This window comes from Musca autumnalis, unplaced genomic scaffold (assembly GCF_047663935.1).
Source record: "Musca autumnalis isolate F117 unplaced genomic scaffold, ASM4766393v1 scaffold_1, whole genome shotgun sequence".
Classification (NCBI taxonomy): Eukaryota; Metazoa; Arthropoda; class Insecta; order Diptera; family Muscidae; genus Musca; species Musca autumnalis.
Genome location: NW_027411644.1, coordinates 110332522 through 110358348, shown reverse-complemented (window position 1 = coordinate 110358348; position 25827 = coordinate 110332522). Strand labels below are relative to the sequence as shown.

General features: G+C 29.6%; 1 protein-coding gene across 5 annotated transcripts in view; it reads right to left on the bottom strand.

Annotated features, from left to right (window-relative positions):
- LOC141404703 (maternal protein pumilio-like) overlaps nt 1-25827 on the bottom strand; it is a 551168-nt gene that overhangs the window by 261151 nt on the left and 264190 nt on the right. For 2 of the 5 annotated variants that reach the window (XM_073988350.1, XM_073988340.1), the window contains exon 9: nt 11407-13299. The exons of the other annotated variants lie outside the window; for them this stretch is intronic. In XM_073988350.1, coding sequence (XP_073844451.1) covers nt 13279-13299 — 21 coding nt within the window. In that variant the 3' untranslated portion in view covers nt 11407-13278. Of the gene's footprint in view, nt 1-11406; nt 13300-25827 lie in introns of those variants that run through there. 5 annotated transcript variants of the gene reach the window in all.

Sequence of the window (25827 nt, the reverse complement as noted above, 5' to 3'; positions counted from 1 at the left end):
TTAAAAAAATATTTTTCAACAAATCGAGGATTTTCATCAAATCGTGGATTTTTTAAAAAAATATTTTTCAACAAATCGTGGATTTTTTAAAAAAATATTTTTCAACAAATCGTGGATTTTTTAAAAAATATTTTTCAAAAAATCGTGGATTTTTCAACAAATCGTGGATTTTTTAAAAAATATTTTTCAACAAATCGTGGATTTTTTAAAAAATATTTTTCAAAAAATCGTGGATTTTTTAAAAAAATATTTTTCAACAAATCGTGTATTTTTTAAAAAATATTTTTCAACAAATCCTGGATTTTTTAGAAAATATTTTTCAACAAATCGTGGATTTTTTAAAAAATATCAACAAATCGTGGATTTTTTAAAAAATATCAACAAATCGTGGATTGTTTAAAAAATATTTTTCAACAAATCGTGGATTTTTTAAAAAATATTTTTCAACAAATCGTGGATTGTTTAAAAAATATTTTTCAACAAATCGTGGATTGTTTAAAAAATATTTTTCAACAAATCGTGGATTTTTTAAAAAATATTTTTCAACAAATCGTGGATTTAAAAAAAAAATATTTTTCAAGAAATCGTAGATTTTTTTGAAAAATATTTTTCAACAAATCGTAGATTTTTTTTTTAAATATTTTTCAACAATTCGTGGATTTTTTAAAAAATATTTTTCAACAAATCGTGGATTTTTTAAAAATGTTTTTCAAAAAATCGTGCATTTTTTAAAAAATATTTTTCAACAAATCGTGGATTTTTTAAAAATATTTTTCAACAAATCGTGGATTTTTTTAACAATGTTTGTTGAGGGGCTAACAGAATATTTCATCTACTACACAAATGTGGCAAATCAAACTAGTCAAAAAATAAATTCACGTTTTCTGGCTTTTCTTCTATAGAACACAAAGCCCACAAGTCCCCCTTTATTGGTGTTTTTAAATATTTTCTGGTCCTTAACTAATTTTAGGTCAGTCATAAAACCATTGGGGAAATTATCATTAAGGTATTTTCTTTACGCTTTGGTCATAAACTCCACACACACAGTATCAAATAGCAAAATATCATTAAACCACAAAACTAAATCATACTTCTCCATCCACAGATCTATTCTGGCTATGGAACAATTTAATTTAAAACCAATCCAAAGAAATTAAACGAAAACCCACAAAAGCGTTTTTGCGGAGGGGAAAAAACTTTATGGCATAACTTTCAAATTATTTTTCCATTATTGCCGCCGCCGCAGCACAAACCAACGTAACGAAGCGAAGCTTAAGCAGCATACATCGTACAATATATTCATGCCAATGGAAAATACATTCATATGTTTTTCGTGGCAAAAGTATGACGAACAAGAAGAAGAAGTGGTACCAAAGCCAAATCAAAAAATATGAAATTCAGTTTTTATGCATTGCCATTCTTTTTCTTCTGTTGGCAAAATGTGATGAATTTATAAATAAAAATTGTTCCAAAGAATTCGTACATGAGTAAATTTTTGATGGAACTTGGCTTCTAGTTTTAGTTCTGGTTTTTTCGTTGTTTGTGTTTCGACAAGAACAACATGAGCCACACAACGACAACGGCAATGTTAAGTTGTGTTGTGTTGTTTGCATTTGATGAGAGTGTTGCTGCTGCATTGAAAAGTTTTCTGTTATGAGTGGGAGCAGGAAATTGTTGTGTGTGTTGACGATTGAAAAAGGGAACAGATTTAGCGAAAGGCACTACTAGTACTACTATCCGTTGCATTTTTCTTGTTGTTGCAGTTTCCATAACTAAAGAAAGTTTGAGTTTGAAAAACAATTTAAACTATAAAAAAGCGAAAACTTTTATTTTTCAAATTACTTGCATCAGAATAAAATAAAATAGTGACTATATACAGTCTGTCGCAAAAGTTAGTATACACCGTCGAAACCAAGATGTATTAGGGATAAAAAGCACAATAACTTATTGAAAACAACAAACAATTAGTTTTATTTGAGAGACACGAAGGTCGTCTTCGGTAATAACAATTAAAAGTGCGCAATATTTGCATACATTAGCAAATGTACGGTTAAAATCCCAAAAAGACCAAAAATGATGTCTCAAAAGTTAGTATACAACGGAGAATCCTCGTGGAACTGTGTAAACAATTCTTGATATTTTTGAACAAAATGAAACTAAATCTGTACTTAAGATCATAAAGAGTATATTAATTGGTTTTAATGGCAGTTATAGTACTTATAGTGGCAAGTCCAACGTACACTGAATCGTAAAATCCACAAAAATTGGTCATCTACAAATACAACAACTTTAGCGACAAAATTCCTGGTATTATGTCCTGTTTATGCATTTTAAAGCAATTAAATGCTCAGAAAAGCTCTAAAGTTTCAATATGGGGTGATCTTGATCGAGTTTCGACTTGTCCTTTTTGAAAAAACGGGAATTTCTTGAAGGAAACCCATACTTTTGAGAATGTTGTCCTTTTGCAACTTGTAATAATCCTTAATCCTTACACATAAGGACTTTCCTTTTCAGTTAATTTTTTCACAAATTATGTCCCTTTTCACATTCCCACCAAAAATAAATAGTAGGAGAACCTCAAGTTCTGATGTAAGCCCTACAGTAAGGATATGATAGCAAATTTAAAATTTTAATACACAGCTTTATCTGCTGTTATAACGCATGGATTGTGCAAAAACGTTCTAAAAAGCTGTGTTCGCTTCACTTAGGACCAAAATACAACTAAATGGATCAGTTAGAAGTAGTTCATTAGACATTAGTAGTACATTAGACACTAGGGACACGAGAAGAATGTCCGATACTGCTAAAAGGCCGGTAGGACAGTATAACTGTAGGGCTTACAACGGACCTTGAGGTTCTCCTACTATTTACTTTTGGTGGGAATATGAAGAAAAGGGGCAACATTTGTGAGAAAATTAACTCAAACGGAATATCCTTATGTGTAAGGATTAAGGATTATTACATGTTTCAAAAGAACAATGGCCTCAAGAGTATGGGTTTGCTTCAACAAATTCCAGTTTTTTTCAAAGAGGACAAGTCGAAACTCGATCAAAAGTATTTTTCAAAACGAGGATTTTTTTAATACTTTTCAAAATGTGTTTTTAAAAATATTTTTCAAAAAGTTAATTTTTTTAAAAATATTTATCAAAACGTAGATTTCTTAAAAATATTTTTCAAAACGTGGATTTTTTAAAAGTATATATTTAAAACGTGCATTTTTTAAAAAATTTTTTTTTTCAAAACGTGGATTTTTTTAAAACATTTTTCAAAACGTCGATTTTTTAAGAATAATTTTCAAAACGTGGATTTTTTTAAAAATATTTTTCAAAACATGGATTTTTTAAAAATATTTTGCAAAACGTGGATTTTTAAAAAATACTTTTCAAAACGTGGAGTTTTTAAAAATATTTTTCAAAACGTGGAGTTTTTAAAAATATTTTGCAAAACGTGGATTTTTAAAAAATACTTTTCAAAACGTGGAGTTTTTAAAAATATTTTTCAAAACGTGGAGTTTTTAAAAATATTTTTCAAAACGTAGATTTTTTTAAAATATTTTTCAAAACGTAGATTTTTTTAAAATATTTTTCAAAACGTGGATTTTTTTAAATACTTTTCAAAACGTGGAGTTTTAATAAATATTTTTCAAAATGTGTAGTTTTTAAAAATATTTTTCAAAACGTGGAGTTTTTAAAAATATTTTTCAAATCATGGAGTTTTTAAAATAATGTTCAAAACGTGGAGTTTTTAAAAATATTTTTCAAAACGTGGAGTTTTTAAAAATATTTTTCAAAACGTAGATTTTTTTAAAATATTTTTCAAAACGTGGATTTTTTTAAAATACTTTACAAGACGTTAATTTAAAAAAATATTTTTGAAAACGTTTATTTTTAAAACGACGTTTCAAAACATTACTTAAAAAATATTTTTCAAAACGTTGGTTTTTAGAACTACGTTTCAAAACATTTCTTAAAAAAATAATTTTCAAAACGTTAATTTAAAAAAATACTTTTCAAAACGTTAATTTAAAAAAATACTTTTCAAAACGTTGATTTAAAAAATACTTTTCAAAACGTTAATTTCAAAAAATACTTTTCAAAAAACGTTTTTAAAAGCGTTAATTAAAAAAGGTATTTTTCAAAACGTTAATTTAAAAAATACTTTTCAAAACGTTCATTTAAAAAAATACTATTCAAAACGTTAATTAAAAAAATACTTTTCAAAAAAGGTTTATTAAAACGTTAATTTAAAAAAAATATTTTTCAAAACGTTAATTTAAAAAATATTTTTCTTATTATTCAACGTTTTGGAAAAATGATTTAAAAAAATCCACGCTTTGAAAAAATCCACGTTTTGAAACATGATTTAAAAAAATCCACGTTTTGAAAAATATTTTCAGAAAATCCACGTTTTGGAAAAAAACTAAAAATGCATGTTTTAAAATTTGTTTCTAAAAAAATCCACGTTTTGAAAAATATTTTAAAAATCTATGTTTTGAAAATATTTTCAAAAAATCCACTTTTTGAAAAATAGTTTTAAAAAATCCATGTTTTGAAAATATTTTAAAAAAATCTACATTTTGAAAATACGTTTAAAAAATGCACGTCTTGAAAATTTTTTTTCAAAAATCCACGTTTTGAAAAATATTTTTAATAAATCCACGTTTTGAATCATATTTATAAAAAATCCTCGTTTCGAATCTTATGTATACAAAATCCACGTTATGAAAAATATTTTTAAAAAATCTATGTTTTGAAAAATATTTAAAAAAAAACACTCGTTTTGAAAAATATTTTCAAAAAATCTATGTTTTGAAAATATTTTTAAAATATCCACTTTTTGAAAAATATTTTTAGATATGTAAAAAAATCTACGTTTTGAAAATATTTTTGAGAAATCTACGTTTTGAAAAATATTTTTAAAAAATTTACGTTTTGAAAATATTTTTAAAAATACAAGTTATACAAATTTTTTTAAAAATGCAATCCAAATTTATTTAAGAATCCAAGTTTTTAAGAATATTTTTAAAAAATCCAAATTTTGAAAAATATGCTTAAAAAATTCTCTTTTTGAAAAATGGTTTAAAAAATCCACCTTGTGAAAAATGGTTTAAAAAATCCACGTTTTGAAAATTATATTTAAAAATCCACTTTTTGAAATTTTTTTTTAAAAATCCACGTTTTGAAATATATTTTTAAAAAATCCAAGTTTTAAAAAATATTTTTCAAAAATCCTCGTTTTGAAAAATCTTTTTAAAAAATCTAAGTTTTGAAAAATACGTTTAAAAAATCCACGATTTTAAAAATATTTATAAAAAATTTAAGTTTTGAAAAATATTTTTAAAAAATCCATGTTTTGAAAAATATTTTTTATAAAATGCACGTTAATGCACCTTTTGAAAAATATGTTTAAAAAATCCACGTTTTGAAAATGTTTTTATTAAAAAATCCACGTTTTGAAAATGTTTTTATTAAAAAATTCACATTTCGAAAAATTTTTATTAAAAAAATCCACGTTCTGAAAAAGTTTTTTTTTTTTTTTTTTTTTGTAAATCTACGCTTTAGAAATAATCCCTTAGGAGGGTGGGGATCCATTATTACCCGATGACCCTCATAATGACTCATAGAGCTAATTAAAGTAACGGGATTATTTGTGTATAAATGCAAATAATCCTTTTGCCAAACAAAGTCTTTGCTTTCCATCTCATTACTTTTCATGCATGAAGTTAATTTTAATTTCTCAAATAAATTAATACAACACTACGACATAAGCAACACTCCCAGTTTTTGTTTTATTGTGCCAATAGCCTTTTACATTCCAGAAAAATAGTTTCCCCCCTCAGTCCCTTTGTCCTTACTACCATCATCATTTGATGAAAATGACTTCCTGCTATCATTATCTCATTGCGTTGTAAATTAGATTCAAGGATCTTTGTCTTCCTCCTGACAAACAAAAAATTTTCGAAGAACGATTACTCTACGGAACTTTGAATAATTTCAAGAAATTATTCCCAAATGTTTTTTTTTTTCATTTTCATTCTCTGACTTTAATCGACTACACCCTGTTGTTAATGTCCTGTTTATTCCCTTCGTCATTTCGGGAAGTTGGTAAATTTGAGTATTTGCACTTCATTTGTTAATGAAATGCTGAAAATTTTCTAGATATTGATGCTAATTTCTGATGTTGTTGTTGCTGTTTATGGTGATAAATGACGTAACAAATAACAATTTGATGATGATGAGGATGTGCTTGATAATGTTTGTTAAGGAACATCTTTTATTTAACCAACCTACCCCCATCCCTTTTGAGGTATTAAGTTTTCTATTTCCTACTGCGACCATTGCAGTTAATCATGTGTTTGCGCCTTACTTCGTTCGCTATCCCGGTTTGCTATTCAACCCCAAACCATCCATTTTTCGTATATCCAATTTAAGGTTCTTTAAAGCTGAAACCCATGGCGGTTTAACAGAGGGGGAAAAACAACTATGTTAATTAATAGCAAATTATTTCAGAAAATTCCCTAAAGTATAACTTTTCAACGCGGGATATCAGTGGAGTGAGGGCATGCGACATAAGAAAAATGTCTATCAATGCCACCCGCCAACTACAAGTTTGTGCGTAGTTTGTGTACAACAAGTTGATGAAAAAACAGCAACGAATGACACTAATAATGCTAATACATTCTCAGTATCCCTTATTGTCTTGATAATAACTATAACACGCCAAGGTGAAATGTCCTGTTGTTAGGAGTGTGGATATTTATTTATGAACCCCACATTTTCCAAATGACATGTGGTCATTTGCCGCCACTAGTATTAAAGTCAAACATAAAGACTTGAGGTCAGATTTATTATCTACAAAGAAAATTCGTTAGCCTTCCGTGGATAGTACTAACTTTCTTATGTGGCCCGATACGGAACACTGGTCCCATAAAACAAACTAAAAATACATTTATAACTCCCTCGTCGCACAGAAATTAATTTTTTAAATGACATTTTTTTAAATATTTTTCAGCAAATCGGGAATTTTTAAAAAATATTTTTTAAACAGACCGTGGATTTTTTTAAAAATATTTTTCAACTAAACGTAGATTTAAAAAAAAAATAATTTTCAACAAATCGTGGAGTTTTTAAAAATTAAATTTCAGCAAATCATGAAATATTTAAAAATTATTTTTCAACAAATGGTGGATTTTTTAGCAAATGTTTTTCAACAAATCGTGGATTTTTTAACAAATATTTTTCAACAAATCGTGGATTTTTAACAAATATTTTTCAACAAATCGTGGATTTTTTAACAAATATTTTTCAACAAATCGTGGATTTTTTAACAAATATTTTTCAACAAATCGTGGACTTTTAACAAATATTTTTCAACAAATCGTGGATTTTTTAACAAATACTTTTCAACAAATCGTGGATTTTTAACAAATATTTTTCAACAAATCGAGGATTTTTTAACAAATATTTTTCAACAAATCGAGGATTTTTTAACAAATATTTTTCAACAAATCGTGAATTTTTTAACAAATATTTTTCAACAAATCGTGGATTTTTTAACAACTATTTTTCAACAAATCGTGGATTTTTTAACAAATATTTTTCAACAAATCGTGGATTTTTTAACAAATATTTTTCAACAAATCGTGGATTTTTTTAACAAATATTTTTCAACAAATCGTGGATTTTTTAACAAATATTTTTCAACAAATCTTGGATTTTTTAACAAATATTTTTCAACAAATCTTGGATTTTTTAACAAATATTTTTTTTAACAAATCGTGGCTTTTTTAACAAATATTTTTCAACAAATCGTGGATTTTTTAACAAATATTTTTCAACAAATCGTGGATTTTTTAACAAATATTTTTCAACAAATCGTGGATTTTTTAACAAATATTTTTCAACAAATCGTGGATTTTTTAACAAATATTTTTCAACAAATCGTGGATTTTTAACAAATATTTTTCAACAAATCGTGGATTTTTTAACAAATATTTTTCAACAAATCGTGGATTTTTTAAAAAATATTTTTCAACAAACGTGGATATTTTAACAAATATTTTTCAACAAATCGTGGATTTTTTAAAAAATATTTTTCAACAAATCGTGGATTTTTTAAAAAATATTTTTCAACAAAATCGTGGATTTTTTAAAAAAAAAACCTTTTTAACAAATCTTGGACTTTTTAAAAAATATTTTTCAACAATTCGTGGATTTTTAAAAAATATTTTTAAACAAATCGTGGATTTTTAAAAATTATTTTTTAAACAAATTGCGGTATTTTTAAAAAAATATTTTTCAACAAATCGTGGATTTTTTAAGAAAATTTTTTTCAATAAATCTTGGATTTTTTAAGAAAATATTTTTCAATAAATCTTGGATTTTTTAAGAAAATATTTTTCAATAAATCTTGGATTTTTTAAGAAAATATTTTTCAATAAATCTTGGATTTTTTTAAGAATATATTTTTCAATAAATCTTGGATTTTTTAAGAAAATATTTTTCAATAAATCTTGGATTTTTTAAGAAAATATTTTTCAATAAATCTTGGATTTTTTAAGAAAATATTTTTCAATAAATCTTGGATTTTTTAAAAAACAAATCATAAAAAATATTTTTCAACAAATCGTCCTTTTTTTAAAAAATTTTTCAACAAATCGTCCTTTTTTTAAAAAAAATTTTTCAACAAGTCGTCCTTTTTTTAAAAAAAATGTCAACAAATCGTGGATTTTTCAAAAATCATTTTTCAACAAATCATAAAATTTTTAAAAATCATTTTTCAACAAATCGTAGATTTTTTTAAAATTACTTTTCAACAAACCGAGGATTAAAAAAAAAATTCCAAAAATATTGGGTTTTTTAAAAAATATTCTTCAATAAATCGTGGATTAAAAAATAATCAAATCGTGGACTTTTTAAAATAAAATTTTCATAAAATCTTAAATTTTTTAAAATTATTTTGTGTTTTTTTAGAAAATATTTTTCAACAAATTATGGATTTTTTATAAAATATTTTTCAATAAATCGTGGAATTTTTTTAAAAATTATTTTCAACAAATCGTGGATTTTTTTAAAAATTATTTTCAACAAATCGTGGATTTTTTAAAAAATTATTTTCAACAAATCGTGGATTTTTTAAAAAAATATTTTTCCACAAATCGTGGATTTTGAAAAAAATACTTTTCCACAAATCGTGGATATTAAAAAATAATTTTTAACAAATCGTGGATTTTTTAAAAAATATTTTTCAACAAATCGTGGATTTTTTTAAAAATATTTTTCAACAAATCGTGGATTTTAAAAAAATATTCTTCAACAAATCGTGGATTTTTTTAAAAAAATATTTCTCAACAAATCGTGGATTTTTTTTAAATATTTCTCAACAAATCGTGGATTTTTTTTAAAATATTTCTCAACAAATCGTACTTTTTTAAAAAAAAAATATTTTTCAACAAATCGTGGATTTTTTTAAAAAAAATATTTTTCAACAAATCGTGGATTTTTTTAAAAAATTATTTTCAACAAACCGTGAATTTTTAAAAAATATTTTTCAACAAATCGTGGATTTTTTTAAAAAATTATTTTCAACTAATCGTGGATTTTTTAAAAAATTATTTTCAACAAATCGTGGATTTTTTAAAAAATTATTTTCAACAAATCGTGGATTTTTTAAAAAATTATTTTCAACAAATCGTGGATTTTTTAAAAAATAATTTTTAACAAACCGTGATTTAAAAAATATTTTTCAACAAATTGTGGATTTTGAAAAAAAAAAAATATTTTTTAACAAATCCTGGATATTAAAAAATAATTTTTAACAAACCGTGAATTAAAAAATATTTTTCAACAAATCGTGGATTTTGAAAAAAAAAATATTTTTCAACAAATCGTGGATATTAAAAAATATTTTTCAACAAATCGTGGATTTTTAAAAAAAATATTTTTCAACAAATCGTGGATTTTTTTAAAAATATTTTTCAACAAATCGTGGATTTTAAAAAAAATATTTTTCAACAAATCGTGGATTTTTTTAAAAATATTTTTCAACAAATCGTGGATTTTAAAAAAAATATTTTTCAACAAATCGTGGATTTTTTTAAAAATGTTTTTCAACAAATCGTGGATTTTTTTTAAAAATATTTATCAACAAATCGTAGATTTTTTAAAAAATATTTTTCAACAAATCGTATGTTTTTTAAAAAATATTTCTCAACAAATCGTAGATTTTTTAAAAAATATTTTTCAACAAATCGTAGGTTTTTTAAAAAATATTTCCCAACAAATCGTGGATTTTTTTAAAAAAATATTTCTCAACAAATCGTGGATTGTTTTTAAATATTTCTCAACAAATCGTGGATTTTTTTTTTTTTAAATATTTCTCAACAAGTCGTACATTTTTTTTAAAAAAAATATTTTTCAACAAATCGTGGATTTTTTTAAAAAATTATTTTAACAAATCGTGGATTTTTTAAAAAATTATTTTCAACAAATCGTGGATTTTTTTAAAAATAATTTTTAACAAACCGTGAATTTTTAAAAAATATTTTTCAACAAATCGTGGATTTTGAAAAAATAAATATTTTTCAACAAATCGTGGATATTAAAAAAATATTTTTCAACAAATCGTGGATTTTTAAAAAAATATTTTTCAACAAATCGTGGATTTTTAAAAAAATATTTTTCAACAAATCGTGGATTTTTTTAAAAATATTTTTCAACAAATCGTGGATTTTTTTAAAAATATTTTTCAACAAATCGTGGATTTTTTTAAAATTATTTTTCAACAAATCGTGAATTTTTTAAGAAATATTTTTCAACAAATCGTGGATTTTTTAAAAAATATTTTTCAACAAATCATAGATTTTTTTAAAAAATATTTTTCAACAAATCATAGATTTTTTTAAAAAAATATTTTTCAACAGATCGTAGATTTTTTAAAAAATATTTCTCAACAAATCGTGGATTTTTTTAAAAAAAATATTCTCAACAAATCGTGGATTTTTTAAAAAAAAAATATTCTCAACAAATCGTGGATTTTTTTAAAAAAAATATTCTCAACAAATCGTGGATTTTTTTAAAAAAAATATTCTCAACAAATCGTGGATTTTTTTAAAAAAAATATTCTCTACAAATCGTGGATTTTTTTAAAAAATATAAATATTAAAAAAATTATATCGTGGATTTTTTAAAATTATGAATTTTTAAAAATATTTTTAAAGAAAATCTTGTATTTTTTAAAGAAAATCTTGTATTTTTTAAAAATATTTTTAAAGTAAACCTTGTATTTTTAAAAAGAAAAATTTCAACAATTTGTGAATTTTTTAAAAATATTTTTCAACAAATCGTGAATTGTTTTTTAATATTTTTCCCACAAATGGTGGTTTAAAAACATATTCTACAACAATTCTTTATTCCTTATTTGAATATTTTTAAAGTCTTTCAAATTATTCCCAGACGGTAATTGATTTTCCGCATTTCCTGAAAATGTTTTCCTACTAAAAGAGTGTTTATTTATTCAAAAGTATTGCCTCTCATTTTTTATTTTTCTGTTAATCTCAAATTTTAATAACAACCAATTTTTTTAGTGAATACATAATTAAATTTTGTATGCAACAATTCTTGGTGCTTTTTTCACTGGTTATGCAATAATAATTTCCGTCTGCGAAAATTATTTTATGTTGCAACAATAATAATAAAAATATTATTCATTAATTTGCTGTTAATTAAATGGTAATTAGTGCCAGTTTAAGCGACTGGCTTTTATTTATCGATATCCTGAGTTTATAATTTTTCATTTGGGTGCACAGTTTTGCTGATCCACAGCTCCCATAGCTGGGTATGATGATATGTATGTATAAAAAAACAACAACAGTAATTAAATAAAAAATCATAATATTGTGCAACAATGATATAATGTAATCAATTTGTTCTTGTGTTGGGTAAAAAATTATATACACTGTAAAAAATATATATTTATATATTTGTATAAGAAAGGCGGTCCAAAATATGTGGACCCTACACCACTACATAGGAAGGGTATGCTGAGTTTATTTTAGGCCCAAAGTTATTTAATTATTTAATTTCTTTATTTGCCTTTGGTCCAGTGTTTGCAATATTTTTTTCTCAGGGTATATTTAAATATGTATTGCCTTTATGTTATTTAATAAATAATATTTTTTCTGGATGAACTGAGAAAAATAATACTTGCCCTGCACTACGAGAATGTTACTGTTGTTGTTGAAAAAGGGTCATTGTTGTATTTATCCTCATAAATAACTGATAATGACTCATTGTTTTAAATAATATATGTATTATACAGTTATATGGCAAATAAACGCAAAAGTATAACTCTGCATGTAAATGATTTATTAAAATAAGGGGAATACTTGTGGGAACAGAAATAATATTTATATGCTTAATAAATATTCTGAAACCCAACCCCGAAACGGATTTAAAACATCAGAGATTTTGTTAAAGCTAATAATAAATAAGGTTAAAAGAAAAGGCGCCTTGGTGATACGCAACAGTTTTCTGAAGGAAATCATTGCCCCTAAATGTATGCAATTCCATTTATAGTGCGGCGCAAGTACATCATTAGTTTGTTAAAGCGAAGTTCTTTAAATAAAATCCTTTTCTCAAAGAAGAACTATGGTCCTGGTATCTATCAATCTCCACAATATGCAATAGTTATAAACATGGTTCCTAAAAGTATGCAATTGAATTTAAAGTTATTAAAAATTGCTTCTTTTTTAAGTCAACAACCCTTTCCCTCCTTGTGTCCTTTTAATTAAATTTTGACACACTTTTTTCATGTGCAACATAACTTTTGTATATCGGTCATATGTTCCATTATCAAACTTTTTCATCTATCAACTTATCGAAAGTTTGAAACAATTTCCATTGGAGACGGAGGACAGTAGCAAATTAATGCCACCAAAGGTCTCAAAGCATAGTTGAATTAGTTGCCGTTCAACAAATACACTCCCATATAAGTTACCCGACACTAAAGTGCCATGAACATGGAACAATGAAGAAGAGAAGTTTTCCTATGCAGAGTAGTAAAAGCTTTTAAGGGTGTCAATGTTGATGCTCAAGAAATTGCAATTTAATAAACTCGGCTACAAAATGGACTTCTAATAAATTGTTCACAGGTTTATTCTTCTTCTGGAACTGGATAAAAGATTGATTCATGGTAGAAGCCAAAGTTATGGGACCTATGAAAAGAAAAGTGGACTTGATGGAAACAGTTCAGGTAACATACCACCAATACAATAATTATTTAAAAGAACCCGAACCTTACCTGAAAGAGGAAAGAAAAAAATAATTATTAGTAATTCAATACTCAGAAAAGAACATTATGTTCGGTAAGTTATAGTTCAAATGGTAAATTGTAAAGAGATCTAGTGACAAGATAAAAAGATAAAATATTTTCAACAAATCGTGGACTTTTTAACAACAACATAATTCAAAAATTAGTGGATTTTTTAAAAAATATTGTTAAACAAATCGTGGATTTAAAAAAAATATATTTTTCACGAAAAATTTTTAACAAATCGTGTATTTTTAAAAATAATATAATTCAACAATTCGTGGATTTTTTAAAAAATATATTTCAAATCGTGTACTTTTAAAAAATATTTCTCAACAAATCGTGGATTAAAAAAAAAAATTTCAACAAATCGTGGATTTTTAAAAAAATATTTCTCAAAAAAAGGTGGATTTTTTAAAAAAAATTTCAACAAATCGTGAATTTTTAAAATTTTTTTAAAAAATGGTTGATTTTTTAAAAATTATTTTTCAACAAATCGTGGATTTTTTAAAAAATATTTTTCAACAAATCATGGATTTAAAAAAAATATTTTTCAACAAATCGTGGATTTTTTAACAAATATTTTTCAACAAATCGTGGATTTTTTAGCAAATATTTTTCAACAAATCGTGGATTTTTTAACAAATATTTTTCAACAAATCGTGGATTTAAAAAAAATATTTTTCAACAAATCGTGGTTTTTTTTTTAAAAAAATTATTTTTCAACAAATCGTGGATTTTTAAAAAAATATTTTTCAACAAATCGTGGATTTTTAAAAAAATATTTTTCAACAAATCGTGGATTTTTAAAAAAATATTTTTCAACAAATCGTGGATTTCTAAAAAAATATTTTTCAACAAATCGTGGATTTAAAAAAAAAATATTTTTCAACAAATCGTGGATTTCTAAAAAAATATTTTTCAACAAATCGTGGATTTTAAAAAAAAATATTTTTCAACAAATCGTTGTTTTTTTAAAAAAAAATTTCAACAAATCGGGGATTCAACAAATCGTGTATTTAAAAAAAAAATATTTTTCAACAAATCGTGGTTTTTTTAAAAACAAATTTTCAACAAATCGGGCATTTTAAAAAAAATATTTTTCAACAAAATATGGGTTTTTGAAAAAATATATTTCAACAAATCGGGGATTTTAAAAAAAATATTTTTCAACAAAATATGGGTTTTTGAAAAATTATATTTCAACAAAACGTGGATTTTGGAAAATATTTTTCACCAAAATGTGGATTTTTGAAAAAATATTTTTCAACAAAATGTGGGTTTTTGAAAATATATATTTCAACAAATCGTGGATTTATTAATGGATTTATTAAAAATATATTTTAAAAAAATCGTGTATTTTTTAACAAATATTTTTCAACAAATCGTGTATTTTTTAACAAATATTCTTCAACAAATCGTGGATTTTTATAACAAATATTCTTCAACAAACCGTGGATTTTTTAACAAATATTCTTCAACAAATCGTGGATTTTTTAACAAATATTCTTCAACAAATCGTGGATTTTTTAACAAATATTCTTCAACAAGTCGTGGATTTTTAACAAATATCCTTCAACAGATCGTGAACTTTTCAAAAATATTTTTCAACAAAACGTTGATTTTTGAAAATATTTTTCAACAAAACATGGGTTTTTGAAAATATTTTTCAACAAAACGTGGAGTTTTAAAAAAATATATATTAAAACATCGTGTATTTTTTAACAAATATTCTTCAACAAATTGTGGATTTTTTAACAAATATATTTCAACAAATCGTGTTTTTTCAGAGAATTTTTTTCAAAAAATTGTGGATTTCTTTAAAAATATTTTCCCAACAAATTGTGGATTTTTTAAAAATATTGTTCAACTAATCGTGGATTTTTTTAAAAAAAATATTTTTCAACAAATTGTGAATTTTATAAAAAATATTTTTTAACAAATCGTAAATTTCATAAAAAATATTTTTCAATAATTGTGGATTTCTTTAAAAATATTTTCCCAACAAATTGTAAATTTTTTATAAATACACATTTTCCCAATACATCGTGAATTTTTTAAAAATATTCTTCCAACAAATCGAGAATTTTTTTTTAAATATTTTTCAACAAATTGCGAATTTAAAAAAATCCAACAAATTGGTGTTTTAAAAGATAAAATATTTTCAACAATTCGTGAATTTTTTAGAAATATTTTTCGACAATTCGTGGATTTTTTTAAAAAATATATTTTAGCAATTGTTGGATCAACAAATTGTGGTGCTTTAAATTTTTTTCCAACTAATCATTGATTTGAAAAAATACTTTTCAACCAATCGCGATATTTTTGAAATATCTTTTCAACAAATTGGGGTTTAATAAAAAAAAATATGTATAAGCGATTAAGAAACAATCACAAAGGATTGAATATCATTTCACAGATAATGAAAAAATAATTAATTCTAAATAATTGAAAATAAATTCTAAGGTATTCAATTGAAAAGGCAATAAGAATCTGTTCTCAGTCATTGCGAATAAAATGAAATGAAAATCAATTGCCGGAGAATGAGACTATATACCCCTTCATTATCATATCTCTGAGATTGGGAATAAAATGTCAAAGATGGAAAATAAATTCCACATGTGTTTTGTCAATACCCGGTAACTTCTGCTCTCGACCAATCCTTTGTGTCACCCTTACCATCTCCTGTTTTGTTCTTTTCGTTTGTTGTAACGTTAAGAGTTTGTTTCGCACCTCGTTATTTAAGGCTGCATATCGCTTTATTAAAGCTGCTTTTCATTATGAGCCGCTTCGTTCCACGTTTTATCGATCAACTTGATACCGCACTCAATCAGTTTAAGAAGCGTTTCTACTTCTTTTGCTGACATAATTTGCTCCCTTTGAGGCGAATTGTCAGCTTTCTAGCTTTTTGGTGTAGGCTCAAACGACCAATTTTAAACCGGAATCATTACAAACAAAAACGACGAAATGTCTTTATTTCGTAAATGCTTTTTTTTAGTGCATTGTTTTATTAAAGTAAAAAAATATTAACAACTAGGTATTACAATCTGACTTAATCTAACATAGATTAGTTTGTAAAAGAGAGAGGGACAGTGCACAAATGCGTACAAACTCGTCTGCCATTCAGTTTTATGTAGAGGTCATAAACACACTTCGTTATCTCACATGTGGCAAGCAAACTCGCTAAACATGGTCATCTCTCTTCAGCATAGATCACATCCCGTAATCCAACTTAAGCATACCACATATGTAGCAACAAGGGATAGTCTTACCTCATTTTATTCATACGACCTCCTACAAGATGAAGACCTGCCTACTACATCTTTATCATTCTCAAGTGACTGTATTTTATAAAAAAATAGATCCCGGTTTAACAAAATATCTCTCTTCTCTACACACACAACCCTCACCAAAACTAGTGAATGTCTTTATTAGAAAATCAGCCTGTTCGACACGTGAACACTTAGCTTAAAATGCATTTAAGAAAATCAATTTTGATCGGTTTAACTCACGGAATTTGAAACTTTGACTACAAAGCAATGCGACCCTCGTATGACATCTATGACAAAAGTATGTTAAGAAACTATAAAGCGTGTCCTATATTTTTTTGCTTCCTTTTGTGTAATGTTTTTGTCGGGATACTTTCAGTATTCCCTAAGACGCACACACACACACCAATAAAAACAACACGTAAAACATCTATGTTTTACGTCATATCAATTCGCGTTATTTACCATTCTATTTTTTCATTGGCTTTTCTTTTAGAACGGTTTTCTTAGCTTTCTACTCGCAGGCCGCCAACAACGTCGTCGTTTGGCTTGTTTTAATGGCGGAAGTAATTGACTTCCTTCCGTATGGCAGGAACGAACAGTAGAAGAAGCAGTAATAATAACACAGTCAGTGGTTGTTGCCTCTTCCATCATCATCCTGATCAATGCCAACAGTTTTGCATACATTCACAACAAACAGTAACAACACATCAATGGGCTATTAATGTATGCATCAAACATTATCTAATGCGTAGAAGGAACAACACCAACCCACCATTAAATGTTAGCCAAGTCAGCAAGCAAGCTAGCAAATGGCAAAGGCAAAGAAAGCTTAATTACATTTTGTTTACCTATCTATTAGAATAAATTGATTATTGTATAGAGAAAATGAGTAGATGGCAGATAGAACAGCACTGCAGCAGTGTGTAGACAAGAAAATTAAATTCCGTTTCCATTTTTCTTTCCTTTAATGGACACCACCATAGTTGCTGATCCATTTCCAGTTTGCCAAAGGCAAAAGAAGAAAACAACGATGCCATAAAAAATTATAGAAATGAAGCCTAATAATAGGCAACACAGTTTTTACAATAAAATTAAATTAGCCTAGTAGTGTGCATTGCAAAAATAAAAGGAGGAGCAGGAGTAAAGAATTTATCACGAAGTAAACTCACTCACAAGACAACCCGACAAATATTGTGGGGACTTTAAAGGTATTGCTTAGATTAATGGATAAATTGAAAGGCAATTAAAAACGAAGATCTTGTGTAAATTGATTAGAGCAATCTTAGAACAAGATAAAGAACAATTTAAATGTGTCAGTAGTTCCCTAGGCAAGCAATGACATTTTTTAAAGTAGCGAAAAGAAAAAAGTTTACGGGCAATGTTAAACCAGGATCCTTCTGAATGTAAGAAAAGCCAATAAGCCTTTCTTATTTGAGTGTCTATAGTGCACTGTTTTATTTAAAATAATCTTAAGAATTATGTATTACAATATGACTTAACCTAACTTAGAATAGTGTGTGAATGAAAGCAAGAGAGAGGAAGAGTGCGCAAATGTGTACGAACACATATTTCATACAATCTTATGGAAAGGTCATAAACACACTTTGTTATCTTATGTGTGACAAGCAAACTCGCTACAAATGTTTATCAGTCCGCAGTATAGATTACATCCAGTAAACTGTTTCAGAGAGAGGGAGAGTTCTCAAATGTGTACAAAAGCATCTTCCATACAATTTTATGGAGAGGTCATACCCACACTTCGTTATCTCATGTGTGGCAAGCAAACTCGCTACAAATGTTTATCAGTCTGCAGCATAGACTACATCTAGTAATGTATCTCAGACATATCACATGTAACAGTGGAAAGTTTTATCTCACTTTATTCTATTCTTGGTTCACAGACTCCTATCACACACTTACCTCATTAAGTGGAATGTATATTATAAATAGATTCCCGTTTAACTATCTTTCTCCTCTACACAAAATAACCTCACTAAGATATTCGTTTTCATTATTAGAAAATCGGTCTGTTGTTTTATTCCACTTATATTAAGAAACAAATTCCCCGTGACTTGAGAATTTATTTTCCGTATAGTTGAACACACATTAATATTTTCTATGCCTTCGGAGAAAATATAAAACCGAGGAATCCATTCTTCATCCTAAATAATTGGAGAATAGATTATAGGGAAATTGTCTTAACCAATAGTAATAAATAAACTCTTATGACTGACTGGAGAGTTAGTTGTCCACAGATTTGAAATCCGATAATATTTCCCATGTCCTCAGTGAAAATATAATGCTGAAGATTCCATTCTTAACCTTAATTAATTGGAGAACAGGTTCACTGGGATAGGAAAATCAATTTCATTAATATTAAGAAACAAACTCCAGAGACCGGAGAATTGACTTTCCGCATAGTTGAAACTCGTTTTAATTGTCTCTGTACTCAGGAAAAATTCAAAGCTGAAGAATCCATTCTTATTCCAGTGTCGTAATTGGAGAATGTATTATTTGGGATAGGGAAATCAATTCCGCTATTATTAAAAAAACAATACATATGGGGAGTTGTTTTTCCACAAAATATAAAACTGATTCTTAGTAGATTTCAGTTAAAGAATGCAATCAAAGAATGCAAAAGTCGATTCTAGAAACTGAAGAATCAGTAGTGGGTTGAAACATTAGCCTTAGGGTTTCAAGAATCATTCATCAGTTATCATTCCTCTGTGATGCTTAACAACTAAGTATTACAATTTGACTTAACCTAACTTAGACTAGTGTGTAAAAGAGAGAGAGAATGCACGAATTTTTACGAACGCATCTGCCATACAATCTTATGAAGAGGTCATAAACACACTTCGTTATCTCACATGTGGCAAGCGAACATGCTACACATGCTTATCTGTCTGCAGTCTAGATTACCTTCAGTAATCAACTCAGACATAGCATATATGTAATCATAGCAATCTATTTCGGACATACCACGTGTACCAATGGAAAGTTTTATCTTACTTTATTCTATTCTTGGTGAGCAGACCCCCACACCACTCACTTATCCCTTTAAGATCCATGTTCAACTATATATATATCTCTCCTCTACACAAAATACCCTAACCAAGACGCTCACTATCTTTATTAGAAAATCAGTCTGTTCGCTATGTGAACAGACAATGAATACGAGTCCACGTTTTTAACAATTAAAGGGAAAATTTTGCTTGACTCACCGATATTATCTATATACCCAGGGAAATATAATACTGTCGAATTCATTCATTGTCCTAAATAGTTGGAGAATAGATTCTCTGGGATAGGGAAATCAAGTCTAGGACAATTGCAAAGTTGGAACCCTTAAATATTTTTATGTCCTTAGGGAAAATAAAAAGCTGAGGAATATATTTTTAATCCCACATAATAGGAGAATAGGTTCTCTGCAATAGAGAAATCAATTCGACTAATATTAATAAATAAACTTTTGTGGCTGGAGAGTTGATTTTCCGAAGAGTTGAAACCGGTTATTAATTCAGCTCTGCTTCGACTGAATGTACCCACAGATCTACTTAAGTTAATGAGCAGGTTTGGCAGGTCTGTTGAAAAGGCGCAGTGTGTCGCGAAGGCCTGTGCCGCATGCTGTGCAGATGTTTTGCACGGTGTCATCGATCCTTGCTCTTTAAGAATACAGACGGCTGCACCATTCTGAGCGTAGTTGAGCCAAGACTACTCTGGCTTATCGTGGCAGCTGACGCTCCTCAGCTGCGATAGATGGGGGATGTTCTCCGAGGACCGCATTCACACGATAGTTGTTTATGGCTTGTTGATCTAGGGGTTCTCTCGTGTAATGTTGGACCTCTCTTTCGAGATTAAGAACATCCCTCCTGACATGTCTGGGTGGAGGCTCTAGCATGGCTTTTACGGTAACATCCGAGCAAGTACTGCAATGAAAGCATGCCATTGTATTGCTGTACTGGAGGAATCGTCTCATCATGTAGATGGTCCACTGAAGATGTGAGGAGGAAGCCCCTGTCTCAGTTCTCAGGGCGCTATTCTGGCGGGTTTGAATATTTTTCCATCGCGCTACACTTATAGTCGCGGACCATACTGGCGAAACAGCTTACCACAGACCGACATATCGCGATATATGTGGTCAACAAGGTTTCTTTATCTGTACCCCAAGTACTGCCGGAAAGGGACTTGAGGATCTTGTTTCTACACCTAAGCTTGTCGCAGATAGCTGTGGCATGCGCGGACGACATGAAATGCTGTCGAATGTGACATCTAGAATTTTGGAGTAGAGATTGTGGTCGGAATTCTGCTCCCAACGACCATGATATTCAACTCTATTCTCACCTCTGGAAAAAGGTGACACGATGAGTCAAATAGGAGTTCAGCCTTTCACAAATGACATCTGGAGGGGGTGGAAAACAGCTCTACATCTCCTGTTTTCCACCCCCTCCAGATGTCATTAGTGAAAGGCTGAACTCCTATTTGACTCATCGTGTCTCCTTTTTCCAGAGGTGAGAATAGAGTTGAGATATCACCCTACATTGAGGAAATCCCTGGTTCACTCTAAGGGGCTTGGACTTCTTGTTACTGATTATCCAACGTTTCAAGCTTGGCCGGAGGGTTGTCTGATAGATGTCCTCAGACAGCGTGGAGTGTTTGACAGTATCAAAGGCTTTTGATAAGTCGAGCGGCACCATGACTGTTCCATTACACGGCTTGCTCTGGTTGTGTCCTCGACAAATATGTGTGGAGATGGCGTGCAGCGCTGTTATCGTGTTGTGCTGCTTATGGAACCTATTTCTGAGGCTGGAAGGACTAAGATCTCAAGGGACTTTGCAACAGCCGACTAAAGCGAAATCCGTCTGTACGATTCACCTTTGCTGGCATCCTTGACTGGCTTCAGTAGCGGGACCACCGTGCCCATTTTCGGGAACGATGGCTGGTTGTGTCCTCGACTAATATGTGAGAAGATAGCATGCATCGCTGATGTCGTGCTGTGCTGCTTACGGAACCTATGCTGATGATCGGTAACTGGATAGCTATTTCTCACGCTGGGGAGGACTAGAACCTCAAGGGTCTTTGTTACGGGCGACAAAAGCGAAATCGGTCTGTACTATTCACCTTTCATCATTGCCTATTTTAAGGCTTCGGGAACAATGTGGGTGGTTAGCGACAGGTTGAGAACTTTCAGCTGTTTCAGCAGTACCATTTGTGACATATTGGAATGTCGTACTCGGAAAATTTTGTGGAATCGTGTATCTCGAATTTGCTCTTTGCTCTAGTTATTTGAGAGCTAGTTGTTTATTTGGGGCGCTTGTGTCATGGGAAACAGTAAGACGTTTGGATATTGTCTATTTAAATGGAATTTCACGATGAAGTCTCTGTTGAAAGGAGTTATGGACCACTTATGCGGATGATCTGCACAGAATAATTTATGTAGTTTTATATAAATTTTGTCACTAGCAATCAATTATATGCTATTGCTATTGACACTCTCCATAATACTCTTTGCCTGCTTCTCTATAAAATATTCCAATATTTTTTCTGACTTTGAAACCATGCAACCAAAATTTATCTTTCATTCCTATTTGAAATTAATAGAGCGGAAATAATAACAATTACTACATTAGGATAACATCGGAACTTTTTTGCTTCTTCAGTTCAGTTCTTCTCTCCCGGTATGGGTGTGTGTGCCGCTATTTACATGCACCATCAATTCACAATTGGAAATATTCTTCTGCCTAATTTATGCCCAATTGCCAAAAAAATATGAATATCAATAGAAAAATGGACGGGAAATGGAAAGAGAAGAAAATCCATTTCATTATCGATTTCCGCTTTAGAGACAGAAAAATGTGGCAAATAAAAAGGCAACGTCTCAATTGCAACAAAGTTTCAGAACAAATTTACTGCACATAAATTGTTTGCCAATGTAAGTGAGTGGAAGAGTTTTTTGTTTGCTGAAATGTGAAACGAATGTCGAAATGCAATGATATCCCCTTATAAAATCATATGTTTGTGTAAAGCCTAAAAGTATGCAGGGGGATTTAGTGGTAATAGACATTTACAAATTCCACAGATTATGCTACTAAAAATCAAAGTCGCTGGTAATGTAAAGTGACATTCAGTACTGAAACGGGTAATCGGGATACGATTGTACGCCCTTTAGGGCATCTGCTTTGGGACGTCTATAAAGACTCCATTTTAGGTCGTTTTAGGCCTTCAGTGCGCCTATACAAAAGGGTAAGTGCTTTTATAGTCCATTTCTGAAAGAAATGCGTGCTTCTATAGACCCTTTCTCAAAGAAAGGGTGCTTCTATAGTCCCCTTCTGAAAGAAAGGTGCTTCTAAGACTCTTTCTCAAACAAAGGCTGCTTCTATAGACCCTTTTTGAAAGAAAGGGAGCTTCTACAGACCCTGTTTAAAAGAAAGGGTGCTTCTATTGACCCTTTATCAAAAAAAGGTTGGTTCTATTGACCCTTTCTCAAAGAAAGGGTGCTTCTGTAGACCCTTTCTGAAAGAAAGGCTGCTTCTATAAAAGCTTTCTGAAAGAAAGGGTGCTGCTATTAACCCTTTCTCAGAGAAAGGGTGCTTCTATAGTCCCCTCTGAAAGAAAGGGCGCTTCTAAGACACTTTCTCAAAGAAATGGTGCTCTTAAGACTCTTTCTCAAAGAAAGTGTGCTTCTAAGACTCTTTCTCAAAAAAGGGTGCTTTTAAGACTCTTTCTCAAGGAAAGGGTGCTTCGGTAGACCCTTTCTCAAAGAAAGGGTGCTTCGATAGACCCTTTCTCAAAGAAAGGGCGCTTCGATAGACCCTTTCTCAAAGAAAGGGTGCTTCGATAGACCCTTTCTCAAAGAAAGGGTGCTTCGATAGACCCTATCTCAAAGAAAGGGTGCTTCGATAGACCCTTTCTCAAAGAAAGGGTGCTTCGATAGACCCTTTCTCAAAGAAAGGGCGCTTCGATAGACCCTTTCTCAAAGAAAGGGTGCTTCGATAGACCCTTTCTCAAAGAAAGGGTGCTTCGATAGACCCTTTCTCAAAGAAATGGTGCTTCGGTAGACCTTTTCTCAAAGAAAGGGTGCTTCGATAGACCCTTTCTCAAAGAAAGGGTGCTTCGATAGACCCTTTCTTAAAGAAAGGGTGCTTCGATAGACCCTTTCTCAAAGAAAGGGTGCTTCGATAGACCCTTTCTTAAAGAAAGGGTGCTTCGATAGACCCTTTCTCAAAGAAGGGGTGCTTCGATAGACCCTTTCTCAAAGAAAGGGTGCTTCGATAGCCCCTATCTCAAAGAAAGGGTGCTTCGATAGGCTCTTTCTCAAAGAAAGGGTGCTTCGATAGGCTCTTTCTCAAAGAAAGGGTGCTTCGATAGACCCTTTATCAAAGAAAGGGTGCTTCTATAGACCCTTTCTCAAAGAAAGGGTGCTTCGATAGACCCTTTCTTAAAAAAGGGTGCTTCGATAGACCCTTTCGCAAAGAAAGTGTGCTTCGATAGACCCATTCTCAAAGAAAGGGTGATTCGATAGACCCATTCTCAAAGAAACGGTGCTTCGATAGACCCATTCTCAAAGAAACGGTGCTTCGATAGACCCTTTCTTAAAGAAAGGGTGCTTCGATAGACCCTTTCTCAAAGAAAGGGCTCTTCGATAGACCCTTTCTCAAAGAAAGGGTGCTACGATAGACCCTTTCTCAAAGAAAGGGTGCTTCGATAGACCCATTCTCAAAGAAACGGTGCTTCGATAGACCCATTCTCAAAGAAACGGTGCTTCTATAGACCCTTTCTCAAAGAAAGGGTGCTTCGATAGACCCATTCTCAAAGAAAGGGTGCTTCGATAGACCCATTCTTAAAGAAAGGGTGCTTCGATAGCCCCATTCTTAACGAAAGGGTGCTTCGATAGACCCTTTCTGAATGAATGGGAGCTTCTATAGACCCTTCAGCTCGTCTATAAAGACTCCCTTAAGCTTGTCTATAAAGACTTTTGCGGTTCTGATTTTGTCATTTATGAACACCTCTTTTTTATAATTAATATTAAATAGTTATTGGTTGCCACCGTGGTGCAATTGTATGCACACCCGCCTTGCACGTTGAAGGTCGTGGGTCCGATTCCCCGGCCAGTGAACATCTAAAATTTCCAACGGTGGCAAAATACCCGTCAGTAATGTTGGCGACATTTTCTGAGTATTTTAGCCCTGAAAAACTTCTCCATAAGTGGTGTCTTAAGACACGCCTTTCAGATTCGGCGATAAACTGTAGATCCCATATCATTGAGCTAAATATGAATCAGGATGCACTCATTGATATGAGAGAAGAGTCCCTTGTCCCGTATGGGATGTTGTAAAACAATGCTTTTTTATTAAATAGTTATTGGCTCCTAATAGTATGCCCAACTGCTCCTAATAGTAAACCCACTGAATCCCTCTAATTGTCTCTTGCTCCCCAATGAAGTTTTCGACTGCGTATTCTATTTGAATCATCTTCTTAACTATTTTATTTCAAAGTTCATGCTAAGGATTTTTCCATTTACCTTCGTCTCCTGTACCACCTCCTAAAAGTATGCACCGGCTTTCATAAAGTACTCTAACAAATTGCTACTAGTTTTCTTTCATTTTATAATCACTGCCACTTTAACATTTCTTCTTAATTATTCTTCTTAACAACTGTCCCAAGTGACGATGGCCAGCCAAGAAGAGACAGAGACAAACAAAAAAACAGCTAAAGAATGTTAATGAATTACAGTTCATTCGCCGGCTGGTGAAAATCAAAACATAAAGAAATTGAAACAAGAAAAAAATATTATGACTTGTCTAAATTTTGCAGTTGCTCTGCTGTTGGTTGTTCGTTTTTTTTTTTTTTTTTTTTTTTTTGGTTTGACTTATTTCCAAGACGACTTACCTTGAAGTTGTACTCATTAATATTTAACAAGTTTCATAATTAAGTAAAAATTGCTGAAAACTTGTCGTGTTGTTGATGCTGTGTGTGTTTTTTGTTGCTATTCGTCTTTGCTTTGCAGTAGAACATTTTTGTGAAGTTTTTCTTGTTATTTTTGCCTTTGTTTCCCTTCTTTTCATCATGACAAGAAAAAGTCAAAGCCAACAGTTGAAACAACAACCACCAGGCTTGTTGGCCTGGGAGAAAATAGGAAACTAGTTGTGTTTCCGTTTTGCTCTCTCTCTCTTTCTAGGAACAACTAAAGTCAAAACCAATGTAAAAATGCCAAACGCTTTAGGCGAGCTTTTATTTTGCCAACAAA